This window comes from Castor canadensis, chromosome 11, assembly GCF_047511655.1.
Source record: "Castor canadensis chromosome 11, mCasCan1.hap1v2, whole genome shotgun sequence".
Classification (NCBI taxonomy): Eukaryota; Metazoa; Chordata; class Mammalia; order Rodentia; family Castoridae; genus Castor; species Castor canadensis.
In genome coordinates this window covers 96,943,955-96,962,677 of record NC_133396.1, presented here as the reverse complement: position 1 = coordinate 96,962,677, position 18,723 = coordinate 96,943,955, and the positions used below count along the sequence as shown (strand labels likewise).

The following is an 18,723-nucleotide window of genomic DNA, read 5'->3' as shown; positions in this document are numbered from 1 at the left end:
AAGTTTCATTATTGCCCTCTTATCTACCACTGACTGAAATAATTTCTAGAAATTTTCCTCTTTCATGTAAGGAAAGGAAATTGAAGTCAAGCATGGTGAAATTCAACCATAAGGCAAAGTGTAGGGAGGGCTGAAGGTGGGGGAAAATAAAAGCAGGGATGGAAGGAACCATGAGTCATTGTCCTTCACCTTGGGAAAGAACAAATGTTTTTGACACAGTGTTGGTTCATGTAGACAGGTCCCCAATTCTCCAACTTCAGAAGAGTCTAAGTTTGGCGGGCTGAACCATGACAGTTTTCCCCACCTGGGCCATCACATTAGAATTTGGAGTGTGCCCTGCTTAATGGGATAACTTTAGAAGACATATGGGCACGGTTCCTATGAAGGAAGGTCCCTTGCTAGCCTCTTGGGTTCTTCCCTGCAGTGTTTTGCTACTTCACCTTCACCAGGAAGCTTGCCTCTGGCCCAGCAAGTGTCCAGAGTTGCTCTTGTCCAGGTTAACTCATGCCAGACAAGAAGGATACAAGCAGAATCCAGAATGTAGCTTTCTCCTACTGACTCTGACTGGACTGCATGTTAGGTTTGGAGGTGTCAGAAACTGGTTTTGTTCTTAGCCCAGTATGCTGGCATCACCAAAGAACTGGTTTTTCTTGATTTAAATCCCTTTGTCACTTTTCCTTCCTGAAATGAATGAAAACTCTAACAGCAATAGTATATTTCAATGGTACATTCCTGATTACGAAACACAGTGACCAACATAATTACACTTGGTCTTCAAGGCAATTTTGTGGTTGGGTGCCTGAACACGTGCTGTCATCATCTTCATTTTGTACAGGTGAGATAGTAAAGATCAAAGAGGTTAGGATAAGGCCACATGTCCTCAGATTCTAGGGCACAGAGTTTGCCCTAGAATCCAGTTTTTGACTCTTAGCCCAAGGGCTCTTATTAGAACAAGGCCTGCCTGACTACTTCATAAGAACAGAAGGTAGACATCTGTAGATACTAGAGTAACCAGCTTGTCCTCTCTGTTCCCACCCTGAGCAAGATAGTGCTATACCTAAGACAGGCTAGCGATAGAAATACTCTCTTCAGAAACTTCTCATGGATACTGACCTATTCTAAAGAATAAAGATGTTGGAATTTGGAACTTTAGGAAAGCCCCATTGGTACAGAACAGATGATGGAAGCATGTAGTGGCACTCACCTGTATTTATTAATTTTAGAAAGTACTAAAGCATCGTTTCCTTATTTTATGGGATGTTTCTGGTTTAGAAGTGAATACTGCTAACACATTCTGGATGCTTAATAATTTATTAAAATTAGTTAAGTTGCTAATTATAATTAATAGTAGAGTGTAGGAAGATGGTCCTATTAACCTTTTAGCGAGTGTGTTTGAGAAATACATCTTCTTTGTTTTTCTGCAACAATTCCTCATGGGGTCTTTTTTAAAAGCAGGAATCTCGGTCAAGAAAAATGCCACTTTCTATTTTAGTAGCACCTATATGAAATCACCAAACAAACTGTCCAGTTGATCATGCTAGTTTTGTTTGTTTTGTTATGGGTATGGTGGTAACATGACCTCACGACAATTACCTGTCATAGCTCCCTTCACTCTTAGACCTCCACAAAAAATCCTACCTGATTCAGCCACTGTTTCACCCCCAGGTTATTAAATAAAGAAGCTTCTAGAGACTTTCATTAGAAAGAAAGGAAGAGAATTGTTGTCTTATTCATTAAGAGGGATTGGTAAAACACCTTTTCAGCAGATTACGTTGATTGCTAAGGTATTTAAAAGCAGGCATATTCTAATAGAAAAAACCATGGTTTCAGAAACCTGAGTTTTATTCCATGCTATTTATAAAAGTGACTCTCTTATAGTTTTGCAGGGTCCTTTACTTTTGTCAATAATGGTGTTAGAGTATTGACAGACCAAAACTCTAATGCTAAACTGAGTTGGATCCATTCAGTTCACAGCTAAGAGATTTCTAAGATCCTTCTTACTCTTATGGAAGAAGTGGTCTAGTTGGAAGAAATAAAGGAGGAAGACGGGTTGTATAGCATATAGGATATATGCCTAAAATCTGGGACCTGGTAAGGGCTTCTTTTTGGTTTGGTGTTCCCCCAAACACCCTTGGGCCAGAACATGGGAAGTCTCCTTTTAGAAATCCTTCTGTCCTGTGGGGGAAACTTGAGCTCTGGGACATTCTCCCAATAATCTTCTATTTAATTAATTACTGCCACACTCAGAAGACCTGGCCTCACACAATCAGCCCAACTTCTGATGTTGCCAAGACAGGGTAGCTGAGGAGGAGCTGTGAGTAGTTCAAGTACAGAAGAATCTGGATCGTTATGTCCTGTCCATGGAACATGGACTTGGAACTCCTGGTTCTCTGCTGTGTGTTCCTGAGCAGCTGTTTAGCAGCTGCTTTGCTCCACCTCAGCAGTGGGTGAAAGGACTCCTCTGTCTGTTTATTGGAGAGCAGAAAGAGCCCTGGGATAAAATGCCCTGATTAAACATCAGATATTGTGAGTTTTTTATTCACCGTAATGAAGCACATTATTATTAGCCGGCCACTGTGGCTTCCCAGCTGAGAGCTGGTGCATTTGACAGTGTCTCCTCATCTCTAGTCCCTCCTCCCTTTGAGTCCCATGGAGCGGGGGAGGCAGTAGCCTGCAGAGAGATTGTATTTCCCCAGAAAGATGGTCCAGATGCTTGCTTTGTGCCTAACCCTCCTCTCACTATCCTGTGTCCTTGGAATTTCAGCTAACTCCCTGCAGGCTTTACTTTCCTCTGTTTGTTCTACACTTCCAGGGCCTGGTCTTGGGTAGGGAATGAGCTTACAGTGGGATCTTGTGTTTGTATAGCACTTTTCTGAGTGGAGAGCAAAACATGGAGCTGATGTATGAATTTCTCTTCAGTATATGCCTGTAGAGAAGAAAGTTGGTATTTATTACCACCTTTATTTTTATTTATTTATTTATTTATTTACCAAGAGGGACATTGAAGCCTAGAGAAGTTTATTCAATTAGATTTCTCAGTTATCTGTATCTTTGGAGCCATAATTATGGCATGGATTTATAGAGCCAGGCACATATGGCATACATAAGTAACTCATTGAGTCTTTACTGCACCCTATGAAATGGGTGTTGTCACTCCATTTCACAAATAAGGAAGCAGAGGCATAAATGTGTTGAGGAACCTAAGATCCCACCACTGAGTACCAGGAACAGGGGACCCAGGCAGCCTGTGCTGTCACTCCACCCCTTTGCAGTGCTTGTGTGAGTGATCCATTCTATCTGCAGGTCATTGCACACAAGAATAAAATATCCTTTGGTATGCTAGGAATTTAATCATTCCTAATGAAATCCACTCTTGGATAAATAAAATGAGGTACTGGGTAGTAAGAGGATTTGCCCAAATGTTCACAGAGGCAGGGTCCACACAGGCCTCCCACTCTCCAGTTTAAATCCAGCCCAATGGTATGGCTGTGCCTATCCACCTTTGGTCAGCCAATCTCAAAGGAGTCTTAGATAAATAATCAGCAAATGTGTATGACTGTTATTGCTACTGCATCATTGACACATCCAAAAGGCTTTATGCTGTAGAACAACAGTAATGCAATGTTGTCAATAACAAGCATGTTTCTGCTATTAATATTAAGTTGCAACCCTTTGAGTCCTTTGCTCTTCAGTTCTCAAAGCATCATTTTGCCTTTTTCATTACAAATCTAATACAGTTTTACAGCATTGCTGTGAGTTAATCAGTGAATAGATATTTTATTGAAGGTCCTGCTAAAGAAACCAGAGTATGGATGCTATAAACTGAAAGACAGTGGTTTTCAGAGGCATGAGTTCAGACCTGGAAACTGTTTATGAAGCATTCAGGCCCTGTTTCTGCCTCTTCTTGCTTGCTGTGTACCTTTGAAGACATCCCTTCAGCTCTCTGGGCCACAGTAAGGAAGTGGAGAAATTTGATTTCCAACTTGCAGAGCTGATAGTATGATGGTCTCTAACCTGAGAGTTTTCATTACTGCAAGGATACTTTCTGGATCCTCTAAATCATGCTTTGATGCTATTTTTATAAAAGTTCCTGGGGTAAGCGGGGAGATGACAGAGTCCCTTTGTGTTATAAACATAGTGGATCTTCAGAAGGCCAGCATAGGAAGGCTTCTTAAAATAAAACTAGAACTAGATTGATGAGAAATCTCCCAGAAGAGCTATCAAAGCTTTAAATTCCATAATTCCACCTAAACTCTTGACTATTTCTGCATCCCAAAATTGAATGTTTGGAAGTTCTACCATGTCAGAGACAATGAGCAAGGCAGAGTGCTCATGATGTATTTGACCCCAGCTCTCTTTGCTGCTAACATTAGGGCAAAGTGTATTTTGCACTGGATTTATGTTCTCGCCTTTCACTGTAGTGAAATCATGTTTAAAATTATTAAAAATTTTCTCTTCTCTTAAAAAAAATTGAAATCAGGGCCAAACCTTGGAGTCCTTGGGGATAAAAGGAATGTCTATGGTAGTCATTTATTCTATCCATCTGATTTGACAAAATGCCAGAAATTGAGATGTAAAAGATAAGTAAAACATATTCCCTTGGGCACAGAAGGGCTAGGAGGTGGCCTGATGTGGCCTTACTGTTTTGATGTTTTCTATCTGGCATTATTATTATTGCTCACGATCTTACTTGTGAGTTCAAAACATTCAGTTGAAGAAAACAAGGATAGAAAGAAAGGTCCTCTGTGCATCTCCCATGCCCCATGATCTTTCCTCATTTGCCAAGTCCTTAGAAAAGCCCACCCAGCTTCCCATCACAGACCCTCACCCCATGTTTACTGTCCTGCCATTACAGGCATGCAATGAGTTCACCACCCACGTGATGAACCTCCTGCGAGAGCAAAGCCGGACCAGACCCATCTCCCCGAAGGAGATCGAGCGGATGGTCAGCATCATCCACCGCAAGTTTAGCTCCATCCAGATGCAGCTGAAGCAGAGCACGTGCGAGGCCGTCATGATCCTGCGTTCCCGGTTTCTGGATGCGCGGTAAGTCACCGGCGGGTCAGCTTGGCCTTGTAAACTCTCTTTTCTGGGGTGGGCATCCCTGAGCTGGCCCTCTCCACAGGCTGCAGTTTACCTACTGACTGCTGAGCCAAGCTGTAGCTAGATGATGCTTGTAGGGTCTGAAAGGCAGGCTGCAAGACAGAGTAGACTGTTGGTTTCCTATGGTTCCTGGAAAAATCTGTGATTGGAGAGGATAATTTGAATTTTCATCACTACTCACCCGGGTAAGCAGCAAGGAAACCGCCACAGTGATAGGATGGCAGGACTTTTTCTTTTCGTAGCTCAGAGTACCTCTCTTATAGTACATCTCATAGCCGTGGGCTCATAGACCTCTTGTTAGTGTGCTGCCATGACACTCTCTCTCCAGGAGAGTCAATTCCATTTGTTTGAAAGCTGGGAACTTTTCTACTCTACATGCAGGCAGAGAGTCTGCTCAGTTCAATTCAACAAATTTGTATTAGTAGATTACCATGTGCCAAACTCTGGGCTAAATTTTAGAAGTACAAAGATGAGTAAAGATTGAGTGCAGTGGCTCACACCTCTCCTCTTACCTACATGGGAAACAGAGATTGGGAGGATCACAGTTCAAGGCCAACCTGGGCAAAAGGTTAACAAAACCCTAATCTCAAACACACAAGCCCAGCCTGGCGATGTGCACCTCTAATCCCTTATGCAAGAAGCATAAGTAGGAGGGTTACAGTCCGAGGCTGACCCTAGCAAGTGTGAGGCCCTGAGTTCAAACCACAGGACCATCAAAAACAAACAAAACAAACACAAAAAATCCCATGAGACCTAAGAACAAAGAACAAGTAATCAATTCTTGGTTTTTCCATTCTATAGACCATGGGTTTATGCAAATCCCTTTGATTCATTTTGCTTCTGTCCTCTAGCCTGTAAGAGCGTGATGATGATATTTTCACCTACAATAGGTGAAAAGAATATTTTGATAATTGGCCCAGCAAATATGTCTTAGCATGTGGGTATACTTTGTAATGTGCAGTTCATGTTAAATTAGTCACCTTTTATGAATACAGATGTCATCGTTCATTACCTCTGTCCCTGAAAATCATCCCAATCTATGACTTTTATTATAGAACATTAGTTATATCAGGGTCAATATACCATGATCAATAGTTTTGTCCCTTTTCAGTCAGACAGAAAAATTCATGACTCCTCTTGGATTTTCTTTCATCCCTGAAATCACGTATTATTCAGCTCTCCTACCTGTATTTTTTTTTCTCTTCACAAGTGTAGACTATGTAGTTCGTGGGCCTTTTTAAAACTCCCTGACACCTTCTCCTAACTCCCTTCTGTTCACTGTGTTTGGGGACTGCATGAATACAAAATGAGAATGCCAGCTAATAGAATGTATCTATGGGTCAATAGAATCCCACAAACAAAGTCAAGAGAAAGTAAGAATGAAGACAGTCAAGAATGAAGGTAAGAATGTCACCCAACTGGGTGTAGTAAGGGAGTAGAAGCAGCCAAACTCCCCCTATAGTGTTACACTCCATCTTCCTTGCCCCACGGTCTGCTGCCAGCCTGACCTCCATGATACAGCCTGTTCTGCACAGTCCAGAGTGAGAGTGACTGGTGGCCTCTGTCTGGGTCCTTCTCTGTGCTACAGCCTCCACCACTCTGCATGTGTTTTCTATATCCCCATGGCAACCCTCTTAGTTAAAAATGCCAGAATTGGTATTTATGTTGGCAGATACTGAAACAAAAAGAAAGTTTGGTCCAGACTGGGTTCTTTTCAAGAAAGAAATTGGAGAGAAGGGTGGAGCAGAATCATTGTCTCATTGGATTTCGTTTTGCTGCAATTATGCTGTGCCCAGCCGAAGGTCAAACTTTAAAAGACACAAAACTAGGGGAGCTTTGTACACAGTTCCTTTCACATCCACCAGTCTCTTCTTAGATTGTTCCAGTTGGCATCAGGAAGACAATTGCTCTAAGACAGGGCCTCTTTCTTGCTTTGGTTACAACCTTTGAATCATTGCATCTGAGCCAAGCTTCAAATCTGAAACAACCAACCCCTTGCTATTGTTATTATGATTTTATTTTGTAGACATATTTATTATCAGTGAAACAATATTACACCAAATGCCAGCCCAAAGCTGAGCAAATGGCTTTCCCAGCTCAAAAATAAATGTTTGCCTAGACTTCCTGATTGGATAGTTCTTGTGATTTCTCCCAATGTCACTAAACAATAATTGAGTGAGAGAACTAAGCAAAGCTTGGTAAGAAAGACATATGATTCTCACTGCCAACGTTCATGTGCTGCTCCTAACCAGGAGGCTGATTGGCAGGGCCTCATCAAAAACAGATTTCATGCAAGATAAAGAAAATACAAAGAGGACTTGCTTTAGTAATAGGATTAGTCTTTGTAGTCTAATAAGTATGTAGAATGGACTGTTACTACTTTGTTGTAGAACACGCCGTGTATTAGCTTTTTATTGCTGGGTAACAGATTACCACCAATTTAGCAGCTTGAAACAACGTGGGTTGATTGAATACTGTTTCTGTGGGTCAGGGGTTTGGGAACAGCTTTGCTGGGTCCTCTGCTAAGTCTTGAAGAAGCTGTGATCAAGGTATGTACTGAGACTGAGATTTCACCTGAAGTCTAGGGTCCTCTTCCAAACTTTTTCTGGTTGTTGACAGTATTTAGTTCCTTTTGATTGTGGAATTGACTGGGAGCCTTAGCTTATAGAGGTTACCCCTCTCCATAGGCTGTTCACAACTTGACTACTTGCTTTCTTCCTGAAGGCCAGAAGAAGAAACTCTGCCTATTAAGGCTTTCACCAGGTCTCCTTTTTTATTTAACTCAGACATTGACTAGTAACCTAATTGTAGGGTGACATCCCATCATGTTCATCAGCCATTCACAGAGGAAGCTATGCACAGCAGGATTGGGGGGCCTTAGAATTCTGTCCACCATAGTTCTCAGTGGAGCACTTAATCCAGATTTGTCCTATTCAGACCACATCATTTCTTTTTTCTTCTTAATATTGACTTAACTGTGCCAGGAAAGTTTAAATTAAAAGTTCCACTCATTCATTCACCATTTATCATCTCATGCTATGTACCAAGGATGGTGTCCTACAACTTGGCAAATTTATTCAGTAGTATGAGTAAGATTTTTCTTAAAAAGAATGAGAGAATTTATCAACCCTCTAAATGATTTTTACACAAAAGTTTTAATGATGGTTCTATAGCATATTGTTAAAGATAATAATGATGACATAAGCAAGTGATTAGAAACACATCTGTCCTTTACTCTGACAGAGGGGATTACATAAACAGATGATTAAAGAAGAAGCAAGGGAAGGGACATCCATTAAGGTCTAGCCAAATTCACACTATATTTGTACTTATATTTGTATCTAATTGGACTCCTGGTATTGGCTAGATGGTGAATTAGCCATTAAAATAGCAAAGATGATAAAAAAATATATAAATGTGGATCCTACCTTAACATAGCTCATAAGCACATGGGACAAACAGCCTTATAAATAAACACAAAACTGCAGGTTACATTTTAACTACCTTCATCTAACAACGCCACTTAAAAGGGAGAGAATCCAGGGAGAGAGCAGACAATACTGAATCTCAGAAGAGCAGGGCATTTGGCAAATAGAAGGAACAACAGGAACACAATAGAACATAATTCAACTTCAACAAGCATTAACTGAGTGCTTGCTGTATGTCAGATACACGGGTTTCAAATATGAGTGAGATGTGGCTCCTACCCTTGAGGAATGAGCTTTTTAGTTGGGGAGACAGATGTAAACTTGTGGCAAATGCTGTGGAAGAGAAATATACAGGGCAGTATGAAGACATAGGGGACCATGAAAGCCAGCAGCGTCTTTGGTGCATGCAGAAGCATATGATATGGTTGGACAAAATTGTGCTGCCCATGTGAAGGACTGGGGAAAAGGAGGCCTGAAGGACAGTATAGAGCCACTGACAACCTGAGCTGTACCAGTGAAGATTTTGAATCTGTCCTATTAAGCAGCAGAAACCCTCAGAGCCGTTTAGGGAACAAATACGGGAAAATACTACAAAAGTCCTATAATTGCACTCGTTTCAAATTCTGGGTACATTCGTGATGCTCTTTGTGACTCTAGAAAAGTGGCTTATTCTCCCAAAGACTCAGTTTTTGTATACATACAATGGGGATAATTATGTAAGCAGGAATAAATAAGGTAATATGAAAAACAAGCTTAGTATAGTGTCCAGGATATAGTATTCTCACCATAATTTCAGTATAATAAAGATAATATGATTGCTGTACTATCTATTATTGTGTGCTTCGTTATTCTGTTTTGAAATTATTAGTGGCATGAATAGATTTGTCATTAGGAAGATTACTCCAGGGATTCTGTCCAAGATGAGCTGAATTGGAGAATAGGTTGTAGGGAACCATTGTTGAAGACTGAGGTCTTCAAACTAGGGCAACACAGCAAAAGTATGAAATGCCCTCTACATGTATGCAGATGTTCAGAGGAAGCTGTTCTTATTTGAAGATAAGCATTGGTATCACAGGAGGAGGTTTCATAGACATTCTGTGCTTTTTCTGTTATCCTGAGCTGGGCTTTTCCCAGGAATGCTGCTTGGCCACAATTTCTGAAAAGCAACAGTCTAGAATTGCACTGTCTTTATACGGCTATTTGACTTTGAACTTAAATTAATTAAAATGTCAAATTACAATAACAATATTTTAAAATTTGTTCTCCACTTGCCCTAGCCATGTTTCAACTGCACAGTAGCCACAGGTCATCATGTCTACTGAATTGAACAACACAGATATAGAACATTCTGTCATCACAGACACCACTACTGGATGCCATAGTCAGTGGTCATGTGATATTCACCTTCTCTTCCAAACCTGTTTCAAAAATAGTGGTGACAACAAGAGTGGAACAAAAGGGATAGATTCAAAAGGACAGAACTGGCAGGACTTACTTTGGGGCCCATCATCTGAGGAGTGTAAGGAAGCAAGGGGATTGGGAGTCACTCCTATGCTCTGGTACATGCTGGCCACTTAAATAGTTCAGTAAACGAATGAACAAGTTAACAACTACAATGAGCAGTTTATATGGTGGTATCATTAAATACCATGGGTAATAAGGAAGGCAGAGGTGATTTGGGTGAAAGGTGATAGTTGTTTGGGGAATCTTTTTGGAAGCTGCTTGTAATATGCAGTAGTCAACAGGGCATTGGCCTTAGGGGAGGTATTATTGGGGCAGGAGGCAGCACATTTGGTAGTAAGTAATATATGTGTGTGGTGAGTCTTTTAGAAAAAATATTCTCCCTTGGGCCATGACTCCATCTCTAAAGCACCATATTTATCCATAGTATTTAATCAACATCCACATTTCCTCTGTTAAATACCAAGATACTCAACTCTCAAAGCATCTGATTGACTTGAAATCACAAATGTTAACTTGCCTAGTTGGTAGCACTTCCAGCCAAAGCAAAGAAACCAGGTGTGTCAGTTAGTTGGAGCAACCTTACAGTCAGACATGGGTTATTTTCACTACATTTTCTGAAACAGAAAAAACCCTGATCCTAGGGTTTCAAAGGCCCTAGATTCAGAAAGCAATTGAAAGGTGATGAGCGAGTCGGCCTGAGCAGATGAGGCCACCTAGGGAAGGCTGCCCATCATGACACAGAGAGAGCTGGCAACAGCTGTCTGCACCATCCCCATCCCACCAGCTCAGTCCAGAGAGGCTTCCTTTGAGCTCAATTGGAAGAGTCCCAAAAAATACAGTGTAATGCTAATGCAAACCACTGAATGAATGATCAGAGGCTCTCCCAATTAGGGGGAGCCTTCGGGGTCCAGGTCCCCAGGCCTAAAACAACTGTCTTTAGCATGGAAGCAGCAGCCAAAGGTTATCTAAAGACAAGCCTGGAGAGCTCATTCACCACTTGGCCTTCTTCCTCAAATTCCCATTGTGAGAGAGTTTTTAACACACGCCTACTTTTTACCTGGGGTTTAAAATCCAATCTGCCCAATTTCTGATGCCGGATGACCCAGAAACTGCATGATTTGAGAAAGTGTCTTGGGCTTGGCATAATTTGGACAGATGTGGTTAATACCTGTGGACAGATGGTGTTCATCCGGTAAAATCAGGTACTTTATTGTGTTAATTAATCCAAGTGGGACCCTGAAAATACAATATTAGCTGATTTTCCTGTCTAGCAAGGCTATCCATGCTTTCCGTTGGCTAAATTGGGAAATTCTCTATCCTGGTGTAACCAGAGATGTGCTGGGAATCTTTTCCAGAAGGGAAAGCTTTTGATAAGAGCAAGAAAGGCAAAAGTGCTAATAGAGGTAATTTAAAGATGAAGGCCCCTCAACTTCAAGGAGGGCCAGCCAGGTCTGCAAGGAACCTGGAAACAACGCAACCCCGCCCTTCTCCCCGCCCCTCCCCCCAAGCCACTCCCCCAGCTGTCCACACAGCCTTAGCTGTGAGGAAGCAATAATGTGATTCTCACTTGAAATGAGTTCAATTAGCACTTGTTTTAAAAGGCAGGAAAATGCTTTTATTCAAAAAGTGGTCCTCTTCCTCTTGGCAACTTGTATATTAAAAAGATTTCTGTGGGCTTTTGTTTTACCATTTAGCAGCTGTTCTTGCTAAAGAAATGTCACTTCTCTCCTTTTGAGGCAGGTCAAGCAGTCAGGGGGTTAATTTCAGTCAGTTCCCTGCCCTCTTCCCCAGATGTCTTTTAGAAATGTTGCATGCATTTGCATGGAGATGGAATAGAGAGAAAAACGATAACTTATTTTTAACTATGGCACAGAGTCTCTGTGTAACTGCCAGGAGTCAATTTGTGTAGGAGCAAGAGGCTGGGTTGGTAGTTAGACAGACCTGAGCTAATACCTTGGTTCTACAGAGTACCAGCTGAGTCACCTTTGGACACAGCTCTTCATCTGCACGTAGGAATAACCATGTCTTTCTCACTGGTTGTAAAAAGTCAATGTCTTAAATTGATTACTACAAAAGAAAGACCTGGGATGTAAAAGGAAGAACTTCTTATCACCGAGTCCTTGTTTTTGCCATGTGTTGGGCACCATGCTGAGGGCTTTTTATGTATGACTTCATTTCTCCCTTACACTTCCCCTGAGAGCTCAGTACAACTGTCTTCACTTTCAGTTGAAGAAGCTGAGGCTTAGGGAGAAAACACAAGTCACCCAGCTGCTATTTAATTGACACAGGACTCAAAACTAAGATGGCCTAAATTTTGAAGCTTCATGGTTCTTTTGTTTTATTTTGTTTGGTTTTGGTGGGACTGGGGTTTGAACTCAGGACTTCATACTCGCAAAGCAGGTGCTCTAGCACTTGCTTCACACTTCTAGTCTATTTTGTTCTGGTTATATTAAGTGAGGGTCTCATGAACTATTGAGCTGGGAGGCCTCAAACTGCAGTCCTCCTGATCTCAGCCTCCCAAGTAGTTAGGATTACAGGCAGGAGCCACAGGTGCCCAGTAACTGCATGCTTCTTATCACACTGTACAAGTATGCTTACCATTCTTCTTTCTAGTACACAGTGAAATACTAAACAAATGCTTTTAGTGGTTTTGGCATCCAGCCCTCTTTGGAAAATGTCTACTTTACCTTTTGCTCAAAAATGTGTCTTCTCCCAGAAGTAGGTCCTATTCTCTCCTTTTGTGTTTACTTAGTGTAAACTTCTGTGTTCTTGTCTCCCTTTCCTTTCTCTTTATGAAGGCGGAAGAGACGGAATTTCAACAAGCAAGCAACAGAAATCCTGAATGAATATTTCTATTCCCATCTCAGCAACCCTTACCCCAGTGAGGAAGCCAAAGAGGAGTTAGCCAAGAAGTGTGGCATCACAGTCTCCCAGGTAAGGAGCCCTCAAAAGGCTCAGTAGCCTGGCCATGGTGGAGCCCCATGGTATGGTCTTGGAGGTCTTGCTTTACTGAACATTCATGCCTTGTAAGTTCCATCAGCTAAAACTTTAAAATGGCAGGGTAAGCACACGATGTGTATAAAAGTTTCCAGAACCTGACAAAATGTGAAAGGAACCAGCAGAAGGAAGAGAAGACTAGAAGGATTACAGTGTGAAAATACTCCCTTGCTTCATAAAGGTGAAATTTCTTCCACATATTTGGAAAGCTATCTATACCTCTCACACTGTTTTCTAAAACTCAGCCAATTTCATAGCTTTATTATTATTTTTTTTTACCCAACCCAGGAACTCACACTAGTCATTTTATAACCTTTAAATGAAAGGAACTTTAATTTTCAAAAGGCTTTTCTTGCTGTGCTGATAGTATTACTGATACCTGATGGAAGGAAAGATTTTTAACATGATTCCACGATTACATCAGAATGGTTGTACAGATGTCTCTGAGTACCCTCTTCTTCCCAAATTTAGTAACAGTAACAAGAGCCTGCTGACTTGGAAAGATACATGATGTAAAAATTCTATAGACTTGGAGTCTTCAACATTAATATGAAGTGTACAGTAGGTGACATTTATATGTATCTAGGGTTTTTTTTCTACTCAAAGGTTCCATCCAAACTTCTTATTCAGTCTGAATCTCAAATACCAACCCTGTCTATAGCTGCAACCAGTAGTGGTAATTCTGATATCTGTCAGAGAACATTTTCCTCAGAATTCTCAGAATTATGCCACTTGTTAAAAACAAAAATGTGCTGGTGTTACCATGAAAAGCAGGAAGGGGAGAGAGTAGTGAGAAGAAGCCCTCTCTGAGGAGAGTCTTCACTTAACATTTTTCAAACTAAGTAGATACAGTTTTATATAAATTGAGCATCTGTACTCTCTTGGATTGAATCCCAGCTTCTATTACTCCCCACATGGGGCTGACCCCATCAACCTGTGTTTAGCCAAGCCAAATTAGGTCCAGTCAGAATATAGAACTCCATCAAAGGTATTTCAACAAGAGGATTATCAGGACCTCCCCAACAAGCTTTGGGTGACTTTGTAGCTATAAACATGGTTGGAAATGTCCTTTTAGATAAGGAAGAGTGAGTATACTCCTTTATAGCCTAGTTGAAGTTCTGTTTTCTAGTCTTGACAATTCAGGGAAAGCCAAACATGAGTGCTCAAACTCAAGTAACCTAGTTTTTTTCTTAGGTTGTAACTATTTTTATCTCAATATAGACCTCTTATTCACACACACACACACATGCACACACACACACAAGAATGCAAGAATGATGTTTTTGGTATTTGTTGCACGTTGAGGAATGGTTGCATGCAAGGACCACATCACTAACTCACAAATCAGTGAATTTCAGATATGGAATCTTTTGCTTCTAAGGTAGAATTAAATCACTCTAATGTCTGAATTCCATGTCTGGGGTCCAGAATTTCCCTGTAGACGTGAGAATGAAACCTTCTGGAGCTATATAGCTTGATAAACGGCAGAATCCTGGCCTGTTCCAGCAACCTATACTTCCTTCATTATAGAAATTCAAGGTGCAGATATTTTATTCATTAAAATGATTATTTATATGCTGTGTCACCTTTCTCTTTCCTCCACCCAACCCAAGGCCATGCCATTCTTTCTTCTAAAGCAATCAAGCTGTTCCACCATTACCAAACAAGTCCTGATGGTAAACAATACAGTATAATTCATAAAAAGAACACTGGGCTAAATGCATGTTTTTGACAAAGGTCAACTATGGGATTCTGTGGGGATTTACTCTGACTTTTTGGGGTCTTAGTTGTTCTATACACCAGTTATGGTTAGTTGGATCATATTATATATTAAATCTTCCTCTGTAGTTCTTGGGAGAAGGGGGTTTACTATCTTTCTTAGTTATAATAACCATCCTTCCTTTCTTGAAATTCTCCTACCTTGGTTTCCTCAACACTCTTTTGTCTGGTTTTTCCTCTCTTCTCTTGAGTTACCCCTGCTCAGTCTTTTTAGAGCTTCTACTCTCTCCAACTACTAGAAAACTACCTTTGTTCTTTCTGTGTTCATTCCCACATGCCCTAGGCAATGGCCTTTAAATATATTACTCACAGATTCTTTTGAAATCTACCATGACCAAAATAAAAATATTACCATACTCCCAAATCTGTCTAATGATTGTCCTCTCCCTACATCCTGAAAGAGTCCTTCTATACCAGTGCTACTCAAAGTGTGGTCCTCAAAAGGCAACATCAGCATCACCTGGGAGTTTGTAAATTCTAGGTTCTCACATCAGTCCAGGATCAGAACATTGAGGGTGGGGCCTAGGAATCTGTTTTCATACTCCTCCATGAATACTTAACTCTGAAAGGTGCTGTTCTATACACTGATCACTATGAATACACCTCTACTTGAATGAACATTTGGGGCTTCTCTCCCAGAGCACCAAACTCACATACCTTGTCACTGGATTTGGCCAGGGCTCTGCACATAGGCTCTTTGAACTTATATGTTCAAGACATGATCGAACTCTCCATAAAAATCTTTTATTCCATCTGTATTGCCTGACTCATACTGTGTCATCAACATATCTCTGGTGCTGACACATATTAGCCCCTTAGTCTATGACAACTGAATAATTAATTAATGAGAACATTGACTCTACCTGTTGTTCAGGACATAATGTATCACCCAGTAGACACTATAAGGAATGCTTTAACTGATCCACCATCTTTCAACTAAGTCTCTTCTCATTTAAAAGGGAATCACTCCCATAACACAGCCATTCTCCGCCTTCTCAGGTTTTCATTGCTTTTGTTTGTTTTTCACATACAGCTGGTATAATTGGACCTCAGGTATTTCCTTTCTTCCCTGAGAATCCTTATCTTTATCTTTATCTTTTCCTTCTTTCTTCCAGTTACCTCAGAAAAATCTCCCTATCTTTTCTCCTCTCTCATTATTCCACCTATAAATCAAAAGACAGTGACAATTATGATTGATTCATATGAATAGTGAAAGTTATATCAAGAAAAATATGAATTTCAAAGTAAGGTTAGATGTACAGTGTTCCTGAAATGCCCACAAGTACCCTTCCTCCTCCAGTTTAACTCTGTTTTTCTGCATTTATAGTAAATAAAGCACTCGGTCATTGAATTTTTCCTCTCTTGTTTGATAATATCACAGTGGCATAGTCTGATTTTTTTTAACAAAGGCTTGGCATTTCTGCTGTAGTATAAGCCACATAGGCCTTTGAGGGCTAGCTCCTAAGACATTTTCACTTTGTGAATACATTTTTTAAAATACCTGTAGTTTTGCAAGAATTTTATTTTCTGCCATTGTTGGGGGTAGAAATAAATTATATATAAACTATGGTATATGTGTGACCAATTTGCCCTTCTCTCACCAAATTCAGAGTTAGTTTTGTAATTATATCAAAGCCACAACATTGTAGTTCAAAATCACATCTGGAATTTGGGGTATTAGACTTTTCCCCACAAGGCGAGAATTATGGGGGTAAACTTGAATTTGACTCAGTCTCTCCTCCTGTCAAGCAGAGATCTTTGTATAAAGGGAGCAGAGATACAGAATCAAGCCAGGACAGCTGCCATGAGCCACATGAAGGAAATAAATTAACAAATGAAAGTAAATTAGGTTTATTGTGTTTATTGGCTTTAACATTTAAAGCCTGGAATTCAAAGGAATAATTAGTTGTGTGCTTCAGTTTTTCCTTGTGTAGACAACACTAAGCTTTGCCTGAAAGACTCAGTGAAATCTATTGCATTGAATTATATTGATCCTAAGGTCTACAGCACAATGCAGCTAGGAATCTACATCCATATTAAAGTTACTTTACTTCTAAAAATTGAAATTAATCTATGCATGAAAGCACCCATATGTTGATATTGATTTATATAGATATTAAAGGCCTGTGTATTTTGATTATGCAAAGTCAACATTAGCATTGATAAGAAACAGGAATTTCTCCTGATATGTTTATTTTAGTGCCATAAATTAAGATGTAAGCAAATTTAAGATGCTGGCTCTAAGAATCCTAGCTTAAGTAAGCAGATCCTGTATGGGAAAACTTTTATCACTGTGCTTTTACTAAATAGTTCTATTAAGGAAATCTCGTTTTATGTAGTTGCTGCTTTTTGAAGCTCTTGCTTCAGATCTTTTCATTGATGTTGCACAACTTATAAAAAGGATTAGACCACTTAGCTTACTCTTCTCCTGCAATGTTTCTGAAAGATGAAATGTTAACTTTCTCACCTTCTCTTAAACTGCTCTAGGTATCAAACTGGTTTGGAAATAAGCGAATCCGGTACAAGAAGAACATAGGTAAATTTCAAGAGGAAGCCAATATTTATGCTGCCAAAACGGCTGTCACTGCCACCAATGTGTCAGCCCATGGAAGCCAAGCTAACTCACCCTCCACTCCCAACTCAGCGGGTTAGTTTCTTCTTTGATCTGGGGGATTGTCCTCCATTTTTGTACTTCCTTTTCCTACACTGAAGTTTTCTTTGAATTCTTAGGTTTTTGATTGGTTGATTTATGTGTCTAATTATCTTCTTTGTTGTCGATGTCACTTTGGGGTTTTCCTTTCATATCCAAAAAGCAATGTGTTATACTCTTCACAAGATGGGGTCGTCTGGAGGTTTACATTGAGGCTTTTTTTTAAGTTGAGATAAAGATACATTGTTTAGTTTGATGAAATTGCTAAATTCAGAGAGTCCAATAAATTGTTAGATTTAATATTTAGAAATAGTTCCTTGGAGTTCTTTTATTTGAACTTTTTAATGTCAAGTTTTTATCCTCATCTATTTTGGTGTTCCCACCACACAATCTATTCTGTATAGTAATGTTTACTCTTCTAGCACATATCTCATTAGCAAACTTTGGTCTGCATAGTCAAGCTACAATTTTTCTGATTATTGTTTATAGTTACTATTCTTTATCATTTTATTTGTTGGTTTTCTTTATGTAAACTGCAAAGAAAATTGCCGGGTTTTAATTCAAATTTTTTATATTCTAGTTTTTATGTTATAGTAGCCATGTGCTATGTTCTAGGTTTATTTTAGTGAGTATGTACTGTGTCACTCATTTCAGAATTTAGGCTAACATAGTATGTTTTTTGGGTGTGCCCTGGACTTTGGGTTCTGAATTTCCCGTGTTAAAAAAGTCAGTAATGCATAAAAAATAACCTTAGCATTTGTATGCTATGGAAGACATGTTAATAATTGGGTGAGGAGTTTAAGAATAAAACAGATTATTTCTTTATTAAGAAACTTTGGTATCATATTATGGTACTTCTCCGTAATGAGCAAGATGCATTGATTTTGGATATAGACTACACATCTTTGAAAATTGATGACACCAACAAAATAGTAACACTTTGTAGAGTGTGTGGTATCTTTGGCCCTTTTCAAAGCTTGTTCCTTCACTAAAATATGTTACCTTTCTAGTTTATGGTAGCTTGGTATTGGAGTCACTTAGGGCTCCATTCACTGATATCTTCTCTGAACTTCTCATTTGTTAGCATAAGGTTCTCCAAATCACTAGTCTGTATTCTCTTGACCTTCTTTTGTTTAAATGGAATCATGTGTGAAGAGTGGCCCAGGTTTTGTAAACATGGATATGGTAAGACAATACAGAATTTGATTGATCTGGTTTTAGTTTTCCTAGTCCCACATATTGGGTTACTATGAGGAACAGATTTACTCTGTACAATTTTTGTTTGTTTGTTTGTTTGTTTGT

At 39.8% G+C, this 18,723-nt stretch overlaps 1 protein-coding gene across 6 annotated transcripts in view; it reads left to right on the top strand.

The window, feature by feature from the left end:
• The window catches only part of Pbx1 (PBX homeobox 1), a 296,763-nt gene that overhangs the window by 214,478 nt on the left and 63,562 nt on the right, over positions 1-18,723 (top strand). For all 6 annotated transcript variants that reach the window (XM_074047612.1, XM_074047609.1, XM_074047608.1 and 3 more), the window contains 3 exons: positions 4,856-5,046; positions 12,794-12,929; positions 17,259-17,418. In XM_074047612.1, the coding sequence (XP_073903713.1) occupies positions 4,856-5,046; positions 12,794-12,929; positions 17,259-17,418 (487 nt within the window). The remainder of the gene's footprint in view (positions 1-4,855; positions 5,047-12,793; positions 12,930-17,258; positions 17,419-18,723) is intronic.